The following is a 26564-nucleotide window of genomic DNA, read 5'->3' on the forward strand; positions in this document are numbered from 1 at the left end:
GTGGGACCGCTTGATTAACTTTTAATGAACTTTAGATAAAAGAAAAACGAGTCTACTATTCTTTTTTTGAAAGCCTGCTATCAAGTAACCTTTGTGTAATTAGCAGTTGTTGTGTATTGACAATTCAACTTTCAACTATATTATTTAGCATGAATTTCATCATTATGTTATTAACTCTTCAAACTCACTTGTACAGTACTCTCCCTAGTGTACTGTGATGTCACTTCTTGCATTGTGACGTCATAACAATGCATTGTTCACAGTAATGGCATACATGAACAGTCTCACGGTTGCTTACATAGTCTTCATTTCCTCCAATTGAATACAGATTACATTACAGGGATAATTAGGGTCAGGTGGTTTACATGCATTAGCGGTATATTTAAACACGGGAGTTATACAGATACATGTTGTGATTGGGGTTGTAGAGGTTGGACAGAGGCAAACACGAGTTCCAGGTCTGTAACAGCCGTAACTTGGTAGGTGATACAATATCTTTTTATACGCATGCATATATTTCGTGAGTTCAAACAGCATCATGATGACCGACACAAAAAGGTCTTACACAAAAGGTATTATAGTTAATATGTAAGCCTGGTCATACAAATCTGATCACAAAGAGTCAATCAAAGCAGGGAGACTATATAAGGTTGTAGAGTATCCCTGATCAAAGGAATCGTTTTTAACCCGTATTGTTGATGGAGTATGACATGTATTATGCGGTTATTTACTACTCTGATTGGACATGAACACTAGTTTGTAGCTAGGAAGCAGGAGTACGAAGCGTGGCATTTCTATTCCAATACTCTTGCTACAACTTCCTCTGCCACACACACGCTAATGCATTTTGTTTGCTGTAAACAGGCCACATGTGCACCAACTGTCTAAGGCATTGCAGTTTGCTGTTCACTGTGGAGTGACTAAGACTTGACAGAATCCAGTGAGCAAGGTGTACCAGGGTTATGTTTGTGGGTTTGTCAGCACAATACCCGTGCTCTCGCACACATCACTACAATTACTAGACCTTTGTCAAGGGACTGTCCAGAAGCCGGCACAGTCTCTTTTCTTCACGTCAAGTTCATGTACGTTATGAGACGTTCATTCAAACGACCATCATGTTAGTACTGGGTTATATCTATATGCAATACAATACCACGTGACTTGCAGGTAATGCAACGGTGCACTTGAGAGTTCACGAAAAGGGCGAATTCAGTATACGCTTCTTTTCATATGTACCCCGTCATGCGTAACCTAAGGTAAACCTGAACTACCCTACACCTTTCAGTTGTTTTCAACCAACAGGCAGGACAGTTGTACACAGGCTCGCAGCGGCCACAGGAACAGGGTAAGTTATAGATATACATGTATATGTACAACAATCATACTTTTCTAACATATATCACTGATCTATACAGTATGCGATGGTCAAAACATATCAAGTAAATGTTTACGTTTCAACATTCAGTGATACGGAACCTTTGCTTTCGGGATATTTGTTAACTTCTGTTTAGGATCCACGTAATGGTCTGATTAGGTGTGACACTGCATTTGTTGAGCAGAAGGGTCTTGACTCCCCACAACAATCAGGTCCACCTTTTTTCGATCAAGGCGTTGTTTATTATAAAGGAAACTATGTATCTATCGAACACGGTTATTACGAATTAACGGATATTTCGAACTGTTTTTGTGTCCTGACCTCTTTCTGTATATACTTCGGTGTAAACGTGTATAACGAACTGCGGTTATCGTGAACTAATAATAATAATAATAACTGTCTCGCCCCTTTTGGCCAGCAACGTGATTGGCAAGATTCAGGAAAAGCATGCTAAATATGCAGACCTCGCCTTTGAAATGTCTCGCTTGCATCCCAAGTACACTGTCGTCAGGCTCCCCATTGTTCTTGGTGCCCTTGGTTTGGTACCTCCTGATCTCTGGGCGCAGATCAGGAGAGAGCCCGGGTTCCCCACAGGAAGCACAGCCCTTCTGACACTCTGGGTAATGCACAAGGCTACACACTCTCCGTAAAGTTCTTGGTGGGTTCGACTAGGCAGCGTTTCCTGGGAGAAGTACTATTCCCTGTCTGTGCTGCGTGTAGAGGGACAAGGACCCTGAGCTGATGATGAGTCTTACCATCCTGACTGTACCAGGATCACCCGATCCTCCTGCTGCATACTATCTTTAATCCGTAAAACATAATAATAATAATGACTTATCCCACCGGGTACCCATTTTTCTGTTGGATGAACAGACGCAATTTCGAGCAAACTCACTTGCCAAAGGTGAGACCACATGTATCACATGTGTTTCGTTTGTGGGGAAGAACTGAAGTCCTAGAAACTTTTTTGACCTTGAGGCAAGCTGCCAAACACGGTCACCCATCCAAGGATTCTCCGCGCCCAACGTTGCTTAACTTCACCTGATTTCTGACCGGAGCTTTATGCACGGGGCACACACACCATACACAACTAATATTAATGGCCCGTTTTCTTCGTTGCAAACGTGGGGAAGGTATATCTTACTACTGATCTTATTTAGCTTCAAATGGATAGGTTGTAGAGTATTCCCAGAAGTGATATATTTGTACGCTGTCGCTGCATCTCGGCAAAAGATAAATGTTCATTGACGTGCGCTTTACCTAACCTCAGTAGCAATATTTGGAAACGTTTAATTTGTTTTGGTGACACAGATAAATAATGTTCGAAGCCTATCAAATCTGTTAGATGTGCATCTTTCTTCAATTTAATACATATACGTACACATGTAGAACGGTACATCAGTACACACTTGTCAAAACACGATCAAATGTAAACATCCAATCTGGTAATCGTTAACATCTTATACATACTTGTTGCATAAACTAGTTCTGTTAGCGTTTATTTCCTTATAAAGAGCTAACTGTTGTAATAACACATGTATTTCTGAGTGGCATGTGTTTCGGTTGTCTTTGCATAATATGGAGACAGAGAGACACGAGTGAAGTTTTACAGAAAAAGACATATTACCTTTTCAACGGATAATATAATAAATGCATTTGACAGGGGAGTTGGAAATCACCCAAACACGTTTAGGATAGGTGTAGTTATCTATATCTACATTTCTCATAAGAATTTTCAATTCTTTATCAGTCATCTATTTTATGGCATTGCTAGTGATAAAAATACCTCTTGAACTCAATAGATATCAGTACTATAACAACTTTGGGTGATCAATTCTTTTCATACACCGTATATGTAGCATCGGTTTATAAGAATTCATAAATCCATCCATCCATCCATCCATCCATCCATCCATCCATCCATCGATCCATCGATCCATCCATCCATCCATCCACTCATCCATCCATCCATCCATCCATCCACCAACCTATCTATCCATCAATCCATAAGAATCTGTGGGTACATATTAACCCATTTACTATCTGTGGAATATCTTCATTATATACTTTCCTTATTGTAAAACGCTAGATGTATAAAACAGGCAGGATATCGTAAACTTAAGAATTCGAAGGGAGTCATTTATATGGTCAAAGGTGTTCGTCTTGTAATCTGTGCTTGCGTGTAACCAAGTTGCCATATCCCAGGTGGTATTTGAAAATGAACAAACGCTGAAGAAATGGGCGAATGTGACTTGAGAAAACGTCAGGTTAATATCTCATATCCCCAATAAAGTGAAATGTAAATATAGCATTTAAGTTAGACGTTGATTATCTATATATGAATATACACTAAACGCCAAAAGAAACGTTACCCTCCTACCTTTATGAATTACTTAAAAACTATCAAAGATATGTTAGAAGGTATTAGTTTACAAGAAAGCTTAACAACACAGCTTTATGCAAATCACGAAAGAAAAGTCTCATATGCATTCATATTTATGTGAAATGCATATTTTTCAGACAAGTTAAATTGTCCTATAATCGTCCATGCCGAACTAAACTAATAACAGTGATTTCGATGTCGAAAAGAAAGGTTGAAGTAATATTTTGCTTTGGGACAAAGATAAACCACTTAAAGTCACCATTTGTCAACTATTTATGCAATAAACAACCGTTGTAGAGTGTGTAAAATTGTAAAATAATCATTAGTATGATTTCAACCTTCAAAAACATTTTCTGCTGATTTTGCATAAGTGAAAACAAGTCTTTGATATTGTGAAAAAATGTTAAGGAACATCTAAAATTATCTTTGTTAACATTTTTGCTTCCAGAGTAACATTTTTCCATTTCTGTTTACACATAGCAATATCAATCGCCATAACGCAGCAATATTCAAGTAGTATTTGAATCCATTTCACATGTAGAATGATTCTATAGGGTATGATTCTATGAGCCTAGAATACATGATATGATACACAAGTACGAGAAATATGCCACGATTAACAGCTGAAGAGAGAGAAAGAGCCATTGGGATGGTGCAGATGCATGTGGGTCGACATGCAATGCTGTTGCCAACGCCCTCGCATGCCACCGTATCACGGTTATACGACTTATTCAGGGCTTCAGACAGACTGGGGTGACCGTAGACAGACCAAGAAGTGGACGTCCACGCATCATAACGCCAGCTGAAGATAGGTACCTCCGTCCTTAATTAAGGAGGGTAACGTTTCTTTTGGCGTTTAGTGTATATTGCTACGCATTGACTACCAGAAAGTCTGAAATTAACAGGGAATCAGTCCTCAAGAGAAATAGGTGTGAAAAATAGCACACCACTCCCCAGAAATTACATAACAGTGAAATACGTTTGGAAAGCCAAAACATCAAAGTCAGAGAAAATACAACACTATTCAGTGGTTACATGCTGTGAAGACGGACGGACTTGCTTCTCACACGAAACAAACACACCTGTGATAATATTGGGGGCTGTTTTTGCGAGTACTTACTTGATGATTTGAGGGTTAATAATGACACAATAAATGCGTGGATTAAACCGGTCGTTTGTTTTGACTACCAAAATACCGTGAGGTTCACACATTGAACAATAACTGTTGTCGCTGGCTGATGAAGGGTCTTGTTACAGACAGGTGGCAGCATCGCAGCCAGTTAGTTTAGAAACCCCTATATAAACAACGCCTAGTTCGTTTCTCTTGTTGTGCTAAATTGACAGAACGTTTGGGTTTTACTCCTGGTGTAGTGACCCGGACACCTCTCTACAAAAGAACAGCCGGACACAAGTGACGAGTGACGTTAGGATCAACTTCGGTAAGTACTAAGTAGCTCAGACCTCCCGGTTTCATTTCTCGTTATGGCTGGCCAGCAGTTAAGTGCATGTTTGACAGGATTGGAGGGACAAACATCATGACAATTAGCCAACCTGTCGACAACTCTGGGAGGGGATAGCACAGACCATAAAATCTTTTGAGGGAGAACCCACTGAAACGTATGACGTGCACGTGGTTAAAGTCAGTTTGAGATCATGTGAAGTAAAAATAGTCACGGTAGTGTTCAAGACAATACAGCGGTATACCTAAATATGTAGACTAACAACTAGTCTCTCATAGTAAAAAAATATAATATAATGAAAAGGAGCCCTGAGACTTTCTCGCTTTTTCTGAACTTAAGGAAATCTAGACTTGCCACATTTTCTTGACTTGCGTGGGCTTTCTTGGATATATTTGCTTCAGGGTCTGCACGACAGACTACTAAATATGTAGTGGCTTATAAGGGCTCGATAAAAAGAAAAAAAACCTAAAAGGCAATTGAGGGGATACAAGAATATAATAGGGATGGAAAATGGAAAATATGTAAAAGAGAACATATTGTTAAGAAATGATGATACCCATTGAGGGTCATTGCTGTTTCACCCGTGAAGATGCAGTTTATAATTGATCATCAGTAACCCACGCTTGTCGTAAGAGGCGACTGACGGAATCGGGTGGTCAGGTTAGATGGCTTGAGTTTGACACATGTTATCGTATCCCAGTGGCGTAGATGGATGCTCATGTTGTTGATCACTGGATTGTCTGGTCCATACTTAATGTTTTACAGACAGCCGCCTTATAGCTGAAATATTGCTGAGTGCGGCGTAAAACTTAATTCACGCACTCATTGTTGTTTCTGTTGCGACGCCTCAACAAAGCTTATATTTTAGTTAGATATTGCACAATAAGCAGGTGAAGTACACATTGTAACTGGAAGGAAGGTACACACAAATGGAAACTAGCTATGGTGTCGATAGTATTGTACAGACAGACAAGAAAGAGAAAGTTTAACTAACAACATACAAACGACATAAAACGTGTACACCTTGAATGCCATTAAGAAGCTTATTCTCAATGATAAGTATTTGGTCGCGGATAGCGATATAGGCGTACGGACATGATAACAAAAACACTCACTTATTGTATGACCAGAAATTATTGAGAATTTAGGAATATGTTTTAATTGGATTTCTAGTATAAACAACCTTGACCAGCTATCAAGTGCTTGGTTTCATTCAAGAGAGACAACTCCAGCGCCCAAAGTACAGTCCGAGAGGAAATTTAACGTGTGGGGTGGCATATCTGTGTTAGGGCAACCCCTCTATGTATTTGAAGGGAATATGAACAGTGAGCGGTACACAGATATTCTCGAGGGACATTTACTTCCATCTGCTCACGTGTTCTATGGAATTTTTGATTTCCAGCAGGACAACGAAACAAAACATCGTTCAAAGCATCTTCACAGGCCTGGTTTCGGACCCAAAGTATACTGAGTCAAAAAAGAAACTTCACAAAATGTAATTTGAAAATAATGAATAATTTTTCTCTGATGATACATCTATGTATCCGAAATGGGATCCCTATCTTCGAAAAACGTTAGCAAAACTCCACTCAAACCCATCCATTCGTCGTGCAAATGACGTTAGTGCCAAATCAGGTTTTGCACGTGCAGTCGATCACGTGATCTTCGCATCGAAGTTTTCTTCACATGCACGTGTTTGCATTGGCCTCAAGAATTGAAAAACACTTTTTAAACCACAGTTCTAACGGTGACTTTGAAATGCCACGATTGTCAAATGTGCAACGTGAAACGTGCCGTTGGCATGTTGCAAGCGGGAAGATCAGTTATTGACGTCGCAAGAGCAATGGGATGCAGCCGTCGTACTGTGTATGACCGGCGAGGTCGTCTACAACAAACTGGCACCACTTCTGATCGCCCAAGGTCGGGTCGTCCACGTGTGACGTCACGGGCAGAAGACCGTCAAATCGTCCTACGTCACCTACGTGACAGATTTTTGCCGGCTACACGAACCAGGGCTGAGATGTTGAGAGGTCGACTGTCCTCACAGACCATTCGAGGAAATCGGTTGCGGGATGCCAATCTCCATTCTCGACGTCCATATCATTGGGCCAATGTTGACGCCGTTTCATTAACGTCAACGTCTGCTGTGGGCCCAACGTCACCTCCGATGGACCCAGAGACTGGAATCGGAGTCGTCTTTAGCGATGAATCCAGGTTTACCCTCAGATTCGCGGACGGCAGGCATAGAGTCTGGAGACGACGTCGTGAACGGTATGCCCAATGTTGTGTACAGGAAGTCGACAGATTCGGGGTTGAAGTTGCATTGGCGATTCGGTGGTGCTTTCTGTGGGGAACAAGCGTTCCCGACTTCTGAATCATCCGTGGAAACCCTTACAGCTGCTGCGTTACGGCGACCAGGTGCTCATCCCTGAACTCGTTCCTTTCATGGCGGCTCATGATCTAGGTCTACAGTTCCAGCATGATAATGCTCGGCCGCATACCGCGAGATGTTGACACGAAATTTCCTTCAAAACGCTGGAATCAACGCGTCATGGACTGGCCATCGAGGTCCCCTGACCTTAATCCAATAGAGCAACGTTTAAAGTGCGCTTGGGAGAAGGCTTCGTGGTCTTAGGAACCACCTCCTCAGAATTTGCAGGAACTTGGCGCTGCCTTGCAAAGAGCAATGGCGCAGAATCCCCAACCACGTGTTCACAAGCATCAAGCGGTCGATGAGGAGACGGTGTTTGGCAGTGGTGAATGTGCGGGGCGGCCATACACGATATTGAACTGAGGGAAATTTCGAATTATTCGTGACTTGACATTCTGTATACCCATGTTTTGGAACGGCGGCGTAGCCTAATGGAACTGATTATGGCACTGTCAGTGTATCGAGTACATCACACAGATCTCAGCAATGAAATAATAACAATTTAACCATCTTACCATCTCTTGTTCTTTTATAGTGCCCTGAAGAAAGAATGTGAATTTTCTTTTTGACTCAGCATATGACATTATCAGATTGGCCAACCTAAACCCTGACCTTTAATCCAATAGAAAAATGTTTGGGGACTTATGAAGGAAAGTGGTCAATGAAAGAAGAGGTGGTCTGATATTGGGACAGCATGGGCCACGACTTTCTAACTTCTTTGATTAGTAGGTATGCCCGCTGCATTGAAGCCTGCATTGCTGCCCATGGTGACTTGACAAAATACAAAACAAACTGTTCACCGCAATGTTTGAATCTTGAGTTATGTTCTGCTAATATTCACATTTAATACGTGAGTAATGAGTGAAAAAAAAATACAATCTTTAAATTCTCAATTTATTTCTGGAGTTTGTACTGTATGACTATTTGTTTGCCGCAGTAGCAGTGACTGTGATAGGAAGTATCTAATTCCCAATGATCAGTATTTGGTCGTAGATGGCGACAAGAGGCGTGCCTGACATGGTGTTACGAGAGTGTGTTTTTGTAATATGTAATAACATTGCTTAGGTGATAATAATTATGAGCCACAATGTTTAAAAGTTTTGAGTGATGGTTGTGGGTCACATTTTGAGTCATATATGTTCGAGTGGCAACAGTATTTTAGCGGCACGCCTTTGTGATAGCGCTCCAGAAATACCTCCCTTGACCCGGATGTCTGTGTGTTGACATCGTCATGTCGTATGTTCAACACGTTTCGAGAAAGATCCTAAGCATTTAACGATACAGCCATGCTTTGCTGGAAAGTTCTGAGAATCTGTGTCGAGTATTTATAAAGGCTGGCTGTTGCACGTTGTGCGACAGGCAGGACTGATTACACGGACTAACACACGGAATTACACGGGACTTTCCATATCACTGGAGTTGCCCATCGTTGTTGTCTTGCCCGGCTTTCGTCCTTCGTCACATCGCCATCGCCTGACCCCGTCACTTCATGCCTGACTGCTTTCATTTTGTAAACATGCGCCATTTATAATATCTGATCTCACTGCTTGAATTACCAAGACTCGCGTGTGTTAATATTTTTTATATATGTGACCGCCAAACTTTAGATTTGTGACTCAATTGCATTGTATTAGAAATCTGTATTGTGATTCATTGTAGCTTGCTCATTGTTTTGCTCAATATATTATTGAATATTTTTGACTTGTCTGTGTTATATTTTGCTGGTTCAAAGGGGATTCTTAAACCTTTGTCACGGCAATTATTTAACCGCACACATGGTAACAAAAACACTTATGACATGGTAACAAAGATTTGAATGGGAAAATCTTGCCAGTAAACACTATTTGATCGCAGATAGCGGCGGGAGCATATTGACATGGTAACATAGATGCTGTAGAGGTAGAGACAGAGAAGACATGTAGATAGGTGTACGGTGAACTGGAGACGTACTAGGGCCTCTACCTAAAACGCACATACCAACAATAGTAAACTTGTAAAACCGCTGTTTCCAGGTAATGGTTGGTTCGTGTTGAAGAGCGCTGTCGGACTAATGGTATTCATATCTATGCAGATGATTGTATATTCTTAGATACCAGATAATGAGATGCCAAATTGATAATCTTAATTGCAGTGACACTTGTGAGGATTTTCCTGTATATAACATTCGTTAGACCCCGACTAGCAAAACGAGGTAGGAGTATCAGGAGTGTCTCGGCTACAACCGAGTTTGAGATGGCGCCAGTTGACGCTAGGGGTGCAGGTCGCGCCGACTGAGGGAACCCTATCCTCTGCGCCACTCGAGGGACTCCTACATCGAAGGACTCAGACCCAGTAGGGGAACTTCAACCAACTCCCCGCCATAAGGAGCATCTATCCGACGCTGGACAACGGCTACCCGAGGGGCAGTCTCAGCCACGCTCTTTTGATCACTGTTAGTACGAGTGTAGTACTAATTAAACACATTGCTGAAAACCTAGATCGTTTCTGTTATTCTGCTACAATACTCAATATTTAGAGAAACATGGCGTATGTGCCGGATTTCAGTTTTCTCACGAATGCATGGCCATGTCTCTATTTACAACTTATATTCATGCAGCATAATTCTGTTATCTATATGTAAACTGACGCACATTCTACATTGGTTTGCCGTATCGCTAGGGGACGGAGTGTTCCCTGTGGTGACCCAGAGTTCATTGGACACTAACACACCTAACACTACAGAACATTCCTACGCCCACTAATAACATTCCAAAGCGCTGAAGAGTCTTGGGCCTAAAGCCCCCAAACAAAACCATAAATCCAAAACAAAACAAATGCCAGCCAAACCACCCCGTGCTTTAGCCCCCTACTACTGCTGGCAGATTCACTAAAATAAATGTTTAGAGACCAAACGAATTATGCAGCCAAAGCTGGACCCACTAATAATGCCATATTTTTGGGTCAGCCACTCTTTCGATCAAACACTAAAATGATCTGTCAGACCCGTGTGAGAATTACGCAACATGTCCGAAAGCGCACGTAAAATCTCTAAATCATCACCGTCATCATCATCATCACATCATCATCTTCGTCGTCGTCGAGTGTTCTTGTATGTTACGGAAAGGGACGAGTGGTGCCGATTGCATGCGAGGCAGGCAGTAATATAACTGAATTACTGTTCACTACCACGTTATTAACGACCTTTTCAAAAACTGTTTCTTGAAACCAAACTATAAAAGTTGTAAGCAATATTTTCACCTATGGCATCTCTCGCTTTCAAGGGGACAAGTTTGTTTTCATCTAGGTTAATCTAGTGGATCGTAGTTGTTCCACGCCGTTGTACAATAATGCGAGTATGTGATTGCAGGCTCGAAGTGGGACGCGCGCATGATTGTGCCTCTATCCAGACACTACAAAGAAATATAGCAAAAAAAGTGTATGCTCAAACAATTTTAATAGGTGAAACACCACCTTCTCCAGAGTGGCATACACGATATATCTTCTAATTTTAAATTTATCGTATCCTCATGTAAACCAATAGGAATCGATAACCTGTTGGCGGGGATAGTTCTTTGTATTTTGATATATTTGTAAACCAACGGTGGTCGTTTCTTTTGAGAATAAAGGCTGGAAACTGATATCATAGATTGAGGGTACATGGATATGAATTAGTGACAGTACCAAAGGGTTTTACCAAGGATTTTGTTAAAATGTCTTAAAATCTCATAACATGTCGGTAACAGAAAAAGTAGACTAACAGCTAGTCTCTGAAATGAACATATTTTACAGAAAATAAAAGCTTTTACATTAAAATCATAAATGCAATAAAAGGAGCCTGAGACTTTCTTCCCTGAAGCTGTGGAAATCTAGACTCCGCTTACATTTCCTAGACGCATGCGTGGGCTTTCTCTGGAGTTATATTTTCTTCAGGGTCTGTGTGACAGACTAACCGGAGAAAAGCTGCATTGCAGAAATCAATGAATATTGTTTTTTGAATAGCCGAACATAATGTTTTTTCTATTACAGGAATTTACAGCGGAGGAACCCGTGGCGAAGCGATGACATGGAATATAAATGATAACGATGCGGCTGAAACATGTTGTGTATTTCATGTATAATACTGATAACAACCGTTATGTCTTTTAACATATGGTAAATACGTTTTTGAAGAACAATCATACACGAGAAGAGAATATCCAACACATATAGCAGAGTTTGTGAGGCATAAACTGACAGGCGTTTTCAAAATGCCTACAGCGGCTTGGCCATGTGTCTTATCTGGAATCTCCAGAGAGGGCTGAGAAGCCAGCATACTGGAACATTTGGCGCTTTCGCAGACTATCGTATCAGGTTATTATTCAAGAAAATCACACCTGGTTATCACTGAGGAGTTAACAAAGACGCATCCTATCGGCAATTACGGGGTTAATGAAGATATTCTGTCAGCGGTGGGAGTTAAGCACGTGCATCCATATCACAAGCGAGTTGGAGTTGGGCTGATGGTCTATCAACGGGTGCGGAGTTGACAACAATCAAATCCTATCAACGATTGCGGATTTAACAACGTCACATCTACCGTTAAACGGTACGGACTTAACGAAATCCGCCTCGATCATTGTAGGGGTGTTAACAAAGAGCACATTTCGGCAGGTAAACGGCACGTTCGGCCACATGCATTAGCCACCAACTGTTTCCAGACACGACTTCGTGTATCTCATAGAATGAAAGATGATAATGTAGCGAACCAGAAACCGAATGCACTTGACCTTATTATACTCATCGCGAAGAGGCACAGCAATATATATACAGAAGGAATGTCATACACGGGCAACGTAGGCTGTCAATCTCCAGGAACAATACTCGATATGTCCAGCTACGTCTTCTTACTGGGGTGAAGTTCCGCGTTGTAAAGGTTAATGGAAAACGTAAAGCTTGAAGCATTGAAATTTACAAGGGACATGCTGATGGAGGACTTCAGAGACTCATTATCACAGCCTGACGTTCGAAACAATCATGGGTTTTACGAAATGGGCCTCCTCATTTTGTGACAATGCCAAATTTGTCTTGAAAACAGATGATGACATGTGGGTGAATGTGCGAAAATCTTACAACTGAATTCAATCGGAATCAGCTATTTTTGCAATCAGGTGTATTAGGAAGATGTGGACTTGGACAACCGATAAGGGACAAAGAGATCAAGGTGGTGCATCACTTACAACGAATATCCCTTGCCATATTACAAACAATATTGTTCACCAGGGTGGCTACGTTACTAGCATGGCCGTTACAGAAACGCTTATATATAACATATCACGCCATGTGCCGTTCTTGAAGTTTGAAGACGCATATTTTGAAGCATGTATTGTTGCCCATGGCAATGCGATGTGAGAAACCAGGGAAAATTTTTTCTACATGGGAGACTTTAGGAAAGACATATGTTTCTATAAATCCGAATTTGTTTTAACGTAATGCAGTGTGCCTGTACCATTATTCAAAAGGTAATTACGGGCTGAGATGCTGATTCCTTTATTGTATTAAGACATGCTAGACATGTATAAAACGTTAAGATGGAACACCCAACACTGACGGCACAAGGGTTATAGGGTGATGGTGAACTACCCAGCACCCAATAGGTTGGCAAAATCTTGCGCAAAATTTACAGTGGAGTTGAAGTCACATGGGCCGAGTATTTCGTCCACATTTGTTACTAAAACAAGCTGCCAGTTCATGAAGCATAAAAGTTACAGATTATAAATCTATCACACGCGACAATACTAACTTGGTAAGAATATCGCACACACATTAAAACCAGCGCGTAACCTCAAGTCACTACAATCTTGAGAGAGACATTTTAATGTAGAAAAGGGTTACAGATCGCCAGTAAGCTTCGATGGGGAGATCCACCACATTTATAGTCGGTTTGCAGTGAGAAACGTACCAATCAATTTCACTTTGAGCAAAAATTAAATCAAATAGAATGAAATTAAAGATTGCGAATCCTCATAATTGGCACCTTGCCAACTGAACATATAAATCTCAGAATTTAAGTCAGCTATGTATCAGACACAAGACCTTCTTGATCATGTAATCATGTGGAATTGATATTGGGGGTGATTTCGAGAAATAACAACGACTGGCGTCGGTGAAGAAAACTACAGGAGGAGCTGTCGAGATAACGAGACATAAACCAGCAATGGAATCGTGATCAAGGTGTATACCTGCCATGCGTGGGACCGCTTGATTAACTTTTTAATGGAACTTTAGATAAAAGAAAAAAACGAGTCTACTATTCTTTTTGCCTCTCAACTGTCAGGCAACCTTTGCGTAATTAGCAGCTGTTGCGTATTGATGTAATTCAACTTTCAACTTCATATTATTTAGCATGAATTTTTCATCATTATGTTATTAACTCTTCAAAGCTCCACTTGTACAGTAATCCTCTAGTAATAGTGTGATGTCACTTTGCATTGTGACGTCATAACAATGCATTGAACTACAGTAATGGTATACATGAACAGTCCGGTTGCTTTAAGCCATAGTCTTCTATTTCCTCCAATTGAATACAGATTACATTACAGGATGAGTAGGTTAGGGTGGTTTACGTAATTAGCGTATATTTAAAACACGGAGTTGGTACAGTGATACATGTTGTGATTAGGGCTGTAGAGGTTGGACAGAGGCGAAACACGAGTTCCAGGTCTGTAATAGCCGTAACTTGGTAGGTGATACAATATCTTTTATACGCATGCATATACTTCGTGACTTCAAACCAGCACTCTCATGCATTTGACCGATACAAAAGGTCTTACACAAAAGGTATTATAGTTAATATGCGCCAGTGGCTACAAATCTGATGCCAAAAGAGTTAATCAAAGCAGGGTGACTATATCAGATTTGTAGAGTATCCCCTGATCAAAGGAATCGCTTTTAACCGTATTGTTGATGGAGTATGACATGTATTATACGGTTGTTACTACCTGGATTGGACATGAACACTCAGTTTGTAGCTATTAGAAGGCAGGAGTACATGAAGGCGGTTGCATTTCTATTCCAATACTCTTGCTGCAACTATATGCGCTACTTACACGCTAAATGCATTTTGTTTGTTGTAAACAGAGCCACATGTGCACCAACTGCCTAAGGCATTGCAGTTTTGCTGTTCACTTCGTGGAGTGACTAAGACTTTTGACAGAATCCAGTGAGTAAGGTGTAACAGGGTTATGTTTTGTGGAGTTTGTCAGCACAATACCTGTGCTCTGTCGCACATCAATTACAATTATTTAGACCTTGTCAAGTGGACCGTCCAGAAACCGGCACAGTCTCCTTTCTTCACGTCAAGTTCATGTACGCTATGAGACGTTCATTCAAACGACCATCACGTTAGTACTGGGTTATATCTATATACCGTACAATACCACGTGACTTTGCAGGAAATGCAACGGTGCACTGAGAGAGTTCACGAAAAGGGCGAATTCAGTATACGCTTCTTTCATATGTACCCCGTCATGCGTAACCTAAGGTAAACCTGAACTAGCCGACACCCTTCAGTTGATTCAACCAACAGGCAGGACAGTTGTACACAGGAACAGGGTAAGTTATAGATATATATGTACAACAATCATACTTTTCTAACATATGTCACTGATTTATACAGCATGCGATAATCAAAACATATCAAGTAAATGTTTACGTTTTAACATTCAGTGATACGGAACCTTTGCCTTCAGGATATTTGTTAACTTCTTTTTTGGTCTGATGAAGTGTGACACTGCATTTGTTGAGTAGAAGGGTCTTGACTCCCAGAACGATCAGGTCCGCCTTTTCTCGATCAAGGCGTTGTTTATTATACAGGAAACTATCTATCCATCGAACACGGTTATTACGAATAAACGGATATTTCGAACTGTTTTGTGTCCTGACCTCTTTCTGTATACTTCGGTGTAAAAGTGTATAACGAACTGCGGTTATCGTGAACTACTACTACTACTACTTATTGTCTGCCCCTTTTGACAGCAACGTGATTGGCAAGATTCAGGAAAAGCATGCTAAATATGCAGACCTCGCCTTTGAAACGTCTCGCTTGCATCCCAAGTACACTGTCGTCAGGCTCCCCATTGTTCTTGGTGCCCTTGGTTTGTTACGTCCTGATCTCTTGGCGCAGACCAGGAGAGTGCCCAGGTTCCCGACCGGAAGCACAGCCCTTCTGACACTCTGGGTAATGCAGAAGGCTGCAGTTTTGGGGAATCCTCACACTCTCCGTAAAGTTCTAGGCAGCGTTTCCTTGGAGAAGTCCCATTCGCTGTCTGGGCTGCGTGTAGAGGGGGCAAGGGCCCTGAGCTGATGATGAGCCTTACCAGCCTGACTGTGCCAGGATCACCCGAACCCTCTCTGCTGCATATTATCTTTAATCTGTAAAACATAATAATAATAATGACTGATCCCACCGGGTACCCATTTTCTGTTGGGTGACAAGACGCAATTTCTAACAAACTCACTTGCCAAAGGTGAGATCACATGTATCACATGTGTTTTGTTGTGGGGAAGAACTGAAGTCCTAGAAACTTTTTTGACCTTGAGGCAAGCTGCCAAACACGGTCACCCATCCAAGGATTCTCCGCGCCCAACGTTGCTTAACTTCACCTGATTTCTGACCGGAGCTTTATGCACGGGGCCACACACCATACACAACTAATATTAATGGCCCGTTTGACTTCGTTGCAAACGTGGGGAAGGTATATCTTACTACTGATCTTATTTAGCTTCAAATGGATAGGTTGTAGAGTATTCCCAGAAGTGCTATATTTGTACGCTGTCGCTGCATCTCGGCAAAAGATAAATGTTCATTGACGTGCGCTTTACCTAACCTCAGTAGCAATATTTGGAAACGTTTAATTTGTTTTGGTGACACAGATAAATAATGTTCGAAGCCTATCAAATCTGTGACATGTGCCATCTTTCTTCAATTTAATACATATACGTACACATGTAGAACGGTACACCAGTACACAATTGTCAATACACGATCAAATGTAAACATCCAATCTGGTAATCGTTAACATCTTATACATCATATTACCCTTTCAAGGGATCATATACCAAATGCATTTGACAGGGATCCGGAAAACACCCAAACACGTTTAGGATAGGTGTAGTTATCTATATCTACATTTCTCTTAAAGAATTTTCAATTCTTTATCAGTCATCTATCTTATGGCTTGCTTGTGATAAAAATACCTCTTGAACTCAATAGATATCAGTACTATAACAACTTTGGGTGATCATTTCTTTCATACACTGTATATGTAGCATCGGTTTATAAGAATTCATAAATCCATCCATCCATCCATCCATCCATCCATCTAAAACCCATCCATCCATCCATCCATCCATCCATCCATCCATCCATCCATCCATCCATCCATCCATCCATCCATCCATCCATCCATCCAAAGAATCTGTGGGTACATATTAACCCATAATACTATCTGTGGAATATCTTTATTATATACTTTCCTTATTGTAAAACGCTAGATGTATAAAACAGGCAGGATATCGTAAACTTAAGAATTCGAAGGGAGTCATTTATATGGTCAAAGGTGTTCGTCTTGTGATCTGTGCTTGCGTGTAACCAAGTTGCCATATCCCAGGTGGAATTTGAAAATGAACAAACGCTGAAGAAATGGGTGAATGTGACTTGAGGAAACGTCAGGTTAATATCTCATATCCCCAATAAAGTGAAATGTAAATATAGCATTTAAGTTAGACGTTGATTATCTATATATGAATATACACTAAACGCCAAAAGAAACGTTACCCTTCTACCTTTATGAATTAATCAAAAAACTAGTTTACAAGAAAGATATGTCACGAAAGAAAAGGTATCTGAAAGTTTAAAAGAAAGCGTCCATGCCGAACAACACAGTTATTTTTATACAAATAATGGACAAAGATAAACCATTTAAAATCACCATTTGTCAACTATTTATGCAATAAACAACCGTTGTAGAGTGTGTAAAATTGTAAAATAATCATTCCTATGTTTTCAACCTTTAACAACATTTTCTGCTGATTTTGCATAAGTGAAAACAAGTCTTTGATATTGTGAACAAATGTTAAGGAACATCTAAAATTATCTTTGTTAACATTTTTGCTTCCAGAGTAACATTTTTCCATTTTCTGTTTACACATAGCAATATCAACTGCCAAAACGCAGCGATATTCAAGTAGTATTTGAATCCATTTCACACGTAGAATGATTCTATAGGGTATGATTCTATGAGAGCCTAGAATACATGATATGATACACAAGTACGAGAAATATGCCACGATTAACAGCTGAAGAGAGAGAAAGAGCCATTGGGATGGTGCAGATGCATGTGTGTCGACATGCAATGCTGTTGCCAACGCCCTCGCATGCCACCGTATCACGGTTATACGACTTATTCAGGGCTTCAGACTGACTGGGGTGAACGTAGACAGACCAAGAAGTGGACGTCCACGCATCACAACGCCAGCTGAAGATAGGTACCTCCGTACTTAATTAAGGAGGGTAACGTTTCTTTTGGCGTTTAGTGTATATTGCTACGCATTGGCTCCCAGAAAGTCTGAAGTTAACAGGGAATCAGTCCTCAAGAGAAATAAGTGTGAAATATAGCACACCACTCCCCAAGTACATAACAGTGAAATACGTTTGGAAAGCCAAAACATCAAAGTCAGAGAAAATACAACACTATTCAGTGGTTACATGCTGTGAAGACGGACGGACTTGCTTCTCACACGAAACAAAACACACCTGTGATAATATTGGGGGCTGTTTTTGCGAGTACTTACTTGATGATTTGAGGGTTAATAATGACACAATAAATGCGTGGATTAAACCGGTCGTTTGTTTTGACTACCAAAATACCGTGAGGTTCACACATTGAACAATAACTGTTGTCGCTGGCTGATGAAGGGTCTTGTTACAGACAGGTGGCAGCATCGCAGCCAGTTAGTTTAGAAACCCCTATATAAACAACGCCTAGTTCGTTTCTCTTGTTGTGCTAAATTGACAGCACGTTTGGGTTTTACCCTGGTGTAGTGACCCGGACACCTCTCTACAAAGAACAGCCGGACACAAGTGACGAGTGACGTTAGGATCAACTTCGGTAAGTACTAAGTAGCTCAGACCTCCCGGTTTCATTTCTCGTTATGGCTGGCCAGCAGTTAAGTGCATGTTTGACAGGATTGGAGGGACAAACATCATGACAATTAGCCAACCTGTCGACAACTCTGGGGAGGGGATAGCACAGACCATAAAATCTTTTGAGGGAGAACCCACTGAAACGTATGACGTGCACGTGGTTAAAGTCAGTTTGAGATCATGTGAAGTAAAAATAGTCACGGTAGTGTTCAAGACAATACAGCGGTATACCTAAATATGTAGACTAACAACTAGTCTCTCATAGTAAAAAAAAATATAATATAATGAAAAGGAGCCCTGAGACTTTCTCGCTTTTCTGAAGCTAAGGAAATCTAGACTTGCCACATTTTCTTGACTTGCGTGGGCTTTCTTGGATATATTTGCTTCAGGGTCTGCACGACAGACTACTAAATATGTAGTGGCTTATAAGGGCTCGATAAAAAGAAAAAAAACCTAAAAGGCAATTGAGGGGATACAAGAATATAATAGGGATGGAAAATGGAAAATATGTAAAAGAGAACATATTGTTAAGAAATGATGATACCCATTGAGGGTCATTGCTGTTTCACCCGTGAAGATGCAGTTTATAATTGATCATCAGTAACCCACGCTTGTCGTAAGAGGCGACTGACGGAATCGGGTGGTCAGGTTAGATGGCTTGGTTGACACATGTTATCGTATCCCAGTGGCGTAGATGGATGCTCATGTTGTTGATCACTGGATTGTCTGGTCCATACTTAATGTTTTACAGACAGCCGCCTTATAGCTGAAATATTGCTGAGTGCGGCGTAAAACTTAATTCACGCACTCATTGTTGTTTCTGTTGCGAATAATAAGCTTATATTTTAGTTAGATATTGCACAATAAGCAGGTGAAGTACACATTGTAACTGGAAGGAAGGTACACACAAATGGAAACTAGCTATGGTGTCGATAGTATTGTACAGACAGACAAGAAAGAGAAAGTTTAACTAACAACATGCAAACGACATAAAACGTGTACACCTGAATGCCATTAAGAAGCTTATTCTCAATGATAAGTATTTGGTCGCGGATAGCGATATAGGCGTACGGACATGATAACAAAAACACTCACTTATTGTATGACCAGAAATTATTGAGAATTTAGGAATATGTTTAATTGGATTTCTAGTATAAACAACCTTGACCAGCTATCAAGTGCTTGGTTTCATTCAAGAGAGACAACTCCAGCGCCCAAAGTACAGTCCGAAATTTAACGTGTGGGGTGGCATATCTGTGTTAGGGGCAACCCCCCTCTATGTATTTGAAGGGAATATGAACAGTGAGCGGTACACAGATATTCTCGAGGGACATTTACTTCCATCTGCTCACGTGTTCTATGGAATTGTTTTGATTTCCAGCAGGACAACGAAACAAAACATCGTTCAAAGCATTCACAGGCCTGGTTTCGGACCCAAAGTATACTGAGTCAAAAAAGAAACTTCACAAAATGTAATTTGAAAAATAATGAATAATTTTTCTCTGATGATACATCTATGTATCCGAAATGGGATCCCTATCTTTCGAAAAACGTTAGCAAAACTCACTCAAACCCATCCATTCGTCGTGCAAATGACGTTAGTGCCAAATCAGGTTTTGCACGTGCAGTCGATCACGTGATCTTCGCATCGAAGTTTTCTTCACATGCACGTGTTTGCATTGGCCTCAAGAATTGAAAAAACACTTTTAAACCACAGTTCTAACGGTACTTGAAATGCCACGATTGTCAAATGTGCAACGTGAACGTGCCGTTGGCATGTTGCAAGCGGGAAGATCAGTTATTGACGTCGCAAGAGCAATGGGATGCAGCCGTCGTACTGTGTATGACCGGCGAGGTCGTCTACAACAAACTGGCACCACTTCTGATCGCCCAAGGTCGGGTCGTCCACGTGTGACGTCACGGGCAGAAGACCGTCAAATCGTCCTACGTCACCTACGTGACAGATTTTTGCCGGCTACACGAACCAGGGCTGAGATGTTGAGAGGTCGACTGTCCTCACAGACCATTCGAAATCGGTTGCGGGATGCCAATCTCCATTCTCGACGTCCATATCGTGGGCCAATGTTGACGCCGTTTCATTAACGTCAACGTCTGCTGTGGGCCCAACGTCACCTCCGATGGACCCAGAGAGACTGGAATCGAGTCGTCTTTAGCGATGAATCCAGGTTTACCCTCAGATTCGCGGACGGCAGGCATAGAGTCTGGAGACGACGTCGTGAACGGTATGCCCAATGTTGTGTACAGGAAGTCGACAGATTCGGGGGCGGAAGTTGCATGGTGTGGGGTGCTTTCTGTGGGAACAACCGTTCCCGACTTCTGGTCATCCGTGGAAACCTCACAGCTGCTGCTTACGGCGACCAGGTGCTCATCCCTGAACTCGTTCCTTTCATGGCGGCTCATGACCCAGGTCTACAGTTCCAGCATGATAATGCTCGGCCGCATACCGCGATGTTGACACGAAATTTCCTTCAAAACGCTGGAATCAACGTCATGGACTGGCCATCGAGGTCCCCTGACCTTAATCCAATAGAGCACGTTTGGGGTGCACTTGGGAGAAGGCTTCGTGGTCTTAGGAACCAACCTCAGAATTTGCAGGAACTTGGCGCTGCCTTGCAAGAGCAATGGCGCAGAATCCCCAACCACGTGTTCACAAGCATCAAGCAGTCGATGAGGAGACGGTGTTTGGCAGTGGTGAATGTGCGGGGCGGCCATACACGATATTGAACTGAGAAATTTCGAATTATTCTTGTGACTTGACATTCTGTATACCCATGTTTTGGAACGGCGGCGTAGCCTAATGGAACTGATTATGGCACTGTCAGTGTATCGAGTACATCACACAGATCTCAGCAATGAAATAATAACAATTTAACCATCTTACCATCTCTTGTTCTTTTATAGTGCCCTGAAGAAAGAATGTGAATTTTCTTTTTTGACTCAGTATATGACATTATCAGATTGGCCAACCTAACCCCCTGACCTTAATCCAATAGAAAATGTTTGGGGACTTATGAAGGAAAGTGTCAATGAAAGAAGAGGTGGTCTGATATTGGGACAGCATGGGCCACGACTTTCTAACTTCTTTGATTAGTAGTATGCCCCGCTGCATTGAAGCCTGCATTGCTGCCCATGGTGACTTGACAAAATACAAACAAACTGTTCACCTGTCTTTGAATCTTGAGTTATGTTCTGCTAATATTCACATTTAATACGTGAGTAATGAGTGAAAAAAAAATACAATCTTTAAATTCTCAATTATTTCTGGTTGTACTGTATGACTATTTGTTTAAGAGTAGCAGTGACTGTGATAGGAAGTATCTAATTCCCAATGATCAGTATTTGGTCGTAGATAGCGACAGAGGCGTACTGACATGGTGTTACGAGAGTGTGTTTTTTGTAATATGTAATAACATTGCTTAGGTGATAATAATTATGAGCCACAATGTTTAAAGTTTTGAGTGATGGTTGTGGGTCACATTTTGAGTCATATATGTTCAGTGGCAACAGTATTTTAGCGGCACGCCTTTGTGATAGCGCTCCAGAAATACCTCCCTTGACCGGATGTCTGTGTGTTGACATCGTCATGTCGTATGTTCAACACGTTTCGAGAAAGATCTAAGCATTTAACGATACAGCCATGCTTTGCTGGAAAGTTCGAGAATCTGTGTCAGTATTTATAAAGGCTGGCTGTTGCGTTGTGCGACAGGCAAGGACTGACACACGGACTAACACACGGAATTACACGGGACTTTCCATATCACTGGAGTTGCCCATCGTTGTTTGCCTCGGCTTTCGTCCTTCGTCACATCGCCATCGCCTGACCCTGTCACTTCATGCCTGACTGCTTTCATTTGTAAACATGCGCCATTTATAATATCTGATCTCACTGTGATTACCAAGACTCTGGTGTGTTAATATTTTATATATGTGACCCATAACTTTAGATTTGTGACTCAATTGCATTGTATTAGAAATCTGTATTGTGATTCATTGTAGCTTGCTCATTGTTTGCTCAATATATTATTGAATATTTTTGACTTGTCTGTGTTATATTTTGCTGGTTCAAAGGGGATTCTTAAACCTTTTGTCACGGCAATTATTTAACCGCAACACATGGTAACAAAAACACTTATGACATGGTAACAAAGATTTGAATGGGAAAATCTTGCCAGTAAACACTATTTGATCGCAGATAGCGGCGGGAGCATATTGACATGGTAACATGAATGCTGTAGGGTAGAGACAGAGAAGACATGTAGATAGTGTACGGTGAACTGAGACGTACTAGGGCCTCTACCTAAAACGCACATACCAACAATAGTAAACTTGTAAAACCGCTGTTTCAGGTAATGGTTGGTTCGTGTTAGCGCTGTCCGGACTAATGGTATTCATATCTATGCAGATGATTGTATATTCTTAGATACCAGATAATGAGATGCCAAATTGATAATCTTAATTGCAGTGACACTTGTGAGGATTTTCCTGTATATAACATTCGTTAGACCCCGACTAGCAAAACGAGGTAGGAGTATCAGGAGTGTCTCGGCTACAACCGAGTTTGAGATGGCGCCAGTTGACGCTAGGGGTGCAGGTCGCGCCGACTGAGGAACCCTATCCTCTGCGCCACTCGAGGGACTCCTACATCGAAGGACTCAGACCCAGAAGGGGAACTTCAACCAACTCCCGCCATAAGGAGCATCTATCCGACGCTGGACACGGCTACCCGAGGGGCAGTCTCAGCCACGCTCTTTTGATCACTGTTAGTACGAGTGTAGTACTAATTAAACACATTGCTGAAAACCTAGATCGTTTCTGTTATTGTGCTACAATACTCAATATTTAGAGAAACATGGCGTATGTGTGGATTTCAGTTTCTCACAGTGCATGGCCATGTCTCTATTTACAACTTATATTCATGCAACGTAATTCTGTTATCTATATGTAAACTGACGCACATTCTGATTGGTTTGCCGTATCGCTAGGGGGACGAGTGTTCCTGTGGTGATCCAGAGTTCATTGGACACTAACACACACCTAACACTACAAACATTCCTACGCCCACTAATAACATCCAAAGCTTCAAAGTCTTAGGCCTAAAAGCCCCCAAACAAGACCATAAATCCAAAACAAAACAAATACCAGCCAAACCACCCCGTACTTTAGCCCCCTACTACTTCTGGCAAATTCCTAAAATAAATATTTAGACCAAACTTAATTATGCAACCAAAATGACCCGCTAATAATGCCATATTTTTAGGTCAGCCACTCTTTCGATCAAACACTAAATGATCTGTCAGACCCGTGTGAGAATTACGCAACATGTCGGAAAGCGCACGTAAAATCTCTAAATCATCACCGTCATCATCATCATCATCATCATCTTCGTCGTCGTCGAGTGTTCTTGTATGTTACGGAAAGGGACGAGTGGTGCCGATTGCATACAGGCAGTAATATAACTGAATTACTGTTCACTACCACGTTATTAGCGACCTTTTCAAAAACTGTTTCTTGAAACCAAACTATAAAAGTTGTAAGCAATATTTTCACCTATAGCATCTCTCGCTTTCAGGGACAAGTTTGTTTTCATCTAGTTAATCTAGTGGATCTAGTTGTTCCACGTTGTTCCACGTATGTGAGTATGTGATTGCAGGCTCGAAGTGAGACGCGCACATGATTGTGCCTCTATCCAGACACTACAAAGAAATATAGCAAAAAAAGTGTATGCTCAAACAATTTTAATAGGTGAAACACCACCTTCTCCAGAGTGGCATACACGAGATACCAATTTTAAATTTATCGTATCCTCATGTAAACCAATAGGAATCTGTCACCTGTTGTGAGGATAGTTCTTTGTATTTTGATATATTTGTAAACCAACGGTGGTCGTTTCTTTTGAGAATAAGCTGAAACTGATATCAAGGGTGAGGTACATGGATATGAATTAGTGACAGTACCAAAGGTTTTTACCAAGGATTTTGTTAAAATGTCTTAAAATCTCATAACATGTCGGTAACAGAAAAGTAGACTAACAGCTAGTCTCTGAAATGAACATATTTTACAGAAAAATAAAAGCTTTTACATTAAAATCATAAATGCAATAAAAAGGAGCCCAGAGACTTTCTTCCCTGAAGCTGTGGAAATCTAGACTTGCCACATTTTCTAGACATGCGTGGGCTTTCTTGGGTATATTTTCTTCAGGGTCTGTGTGACAGACTAACAGAAAAGCTGCATTGCAGAAATCAATAAGATATTGTTTTTTGAATAGCCGAACATAATGTTTTTCTATTACAGGTACAGCGGAGGAACCCGTGGCAAGAAGCGATGACATGGAATACAATGATAACGATGCGGCTGAAACATGTTGTGTATTTCATATGTCTGATAACAACCGTTATGTCTTTTAACATATGGTATGCGTTTTTGAAGAACAATCATACCACGAGAAAATATCCAACACATGTAAGATTTGTGAGCATAAACAGCAGGCGTTTTCAAAATGCCTACAGCAGCGAAGACGACCATGTCTTATCTGAACCAGAGAACGAAAGCCAACATACTGGTGCTGTTGGCCTTTCGCAGAATATCGTCACGGATGTGTTAAGAAAATCACACCCAGTTATCACTGAGGAGTTAACAAAGACACATCCTATCAACAGTACGGAGTTAATAAAATCACATCCTATCAACAGTGAGGAGTTAACACAATCACATCCTATCAACAGTGCGGAGTTAACACAATCACATCCTATCAACAGTGCGGAGTTAACAAAATCACATCCTATCAACAGTGCGGATTTAACACAATCACATCCTATTAACAGTACGGACTTAACAAAATCACACTCGATGATTGCAGAAGTGTTAACAAAGAAACACATTTCAGCAAATGGCTGGCACGTTCGGCCACATACGTGTACCAACTGTTTCAGACACGACTTCGTGTATCTCATACAGAATGAAGATATATGTAGCGAGACAAACAAGAATGCACTTGACCTTATTATACTCATCATGACGAGGCACAACAATATATACAGAAGGAATGTCATACGGGCAACGTGGGCTGCAATCTCCAGGAACAATACTGGAAATGTTCGCTACGTCTTCTTACTAGGTGAAGTTCCACGTTATGAGTTAATGGAAAACGTAAAGCTTGAGGCATTGCATTACAAGGACATGCTGATGGAGGACTTCAGAGACTCGTATCACAACCTGACGTACAAAACAATCATGGGTTTGAAATGGGCCTCCTCATTTTGTGACAATGCCAAATTTGTCCTGAAAACAGATGATGACATGTGGGTGAATGTGCCCGAAATCTTACAACTGGTCAATCGGAATCAGCTATTTTTGCAATCAGGTGTATTAGGAAGATGTGGACTTGGACAACCGATAAGGGACAAGAGATCAAGGTGGTACATCACTTACAACGAATATCCCTTGCCATATTACAAACAATATTGTTCTGGGAGTGGCTACGTTACAAGCATGGCCGTTGCAAAACGCATATATAACATATCACGCCATGTGCCGTTCTTGAAGTTTGAAGACGCGTATTTTGGCTTATGTATTGAAGCCCTTGGAAACGTACGTGTGAGAAACCAGGGAAAATTTTTCTACATGGGAGACTTTAGGAAAGACATATGTTTCTATAAATCCGAATTTGTTTTAACATGTCACAGTGTGCCTGTACCATTATTCAAAAAGGTAATGCAGGCTGAATGCTGATTTCG

General features: G+C 41.1%; 1 protein-coding gene across 1 annotated transcript; it reads left to right on the forward strand.

The window, feature by feature from the left end:
- The first annotated feature begins 980 nt into the window (after window positions 1-980).
- LOC124288752 (beta-1,3-galactosyltransferase 1-like) lies at window positions 981-26564 on the forward strand. The gene is made up of 2 exons (XM_046725282.1): window positions 981-1345; window positions 25123-26564. Exon 2 carries the CDS (start codon window positions 25153-25155, stop codon window positions 26557-26559), a length of 1407 nt encoding a protein of 468 aa, XP_046581238.1. The 5' UTR covers window positions 981-1345; window positions 25123-25152; the 3' UTR covers window positions 26560-26564.

Source organism: Haliotis rubra, unplaced genomic scaffold (genome assembly GCF_003918875.1).
Source record: "Haliotis rubra isolate DU_JTF1 unplaced genomic scaffold, ASM391887v1 Scf423, whole genome shotgun sequence".
Lineage (NCBI taxonomy): Eukaryota > Metazoa > Mollusca > Gastropoda > Lepetellida > Haliotidae > Haliotis > Haliotis rubra.

Coding starts and splice junctions, on each gene's coding strand:
- LOC124288752 (XM_046725282.1), top strand. CDS start 25,153: ATGACATGGAATACAATGATAACGATGCGGCTGAAACATGTTGTGTAT.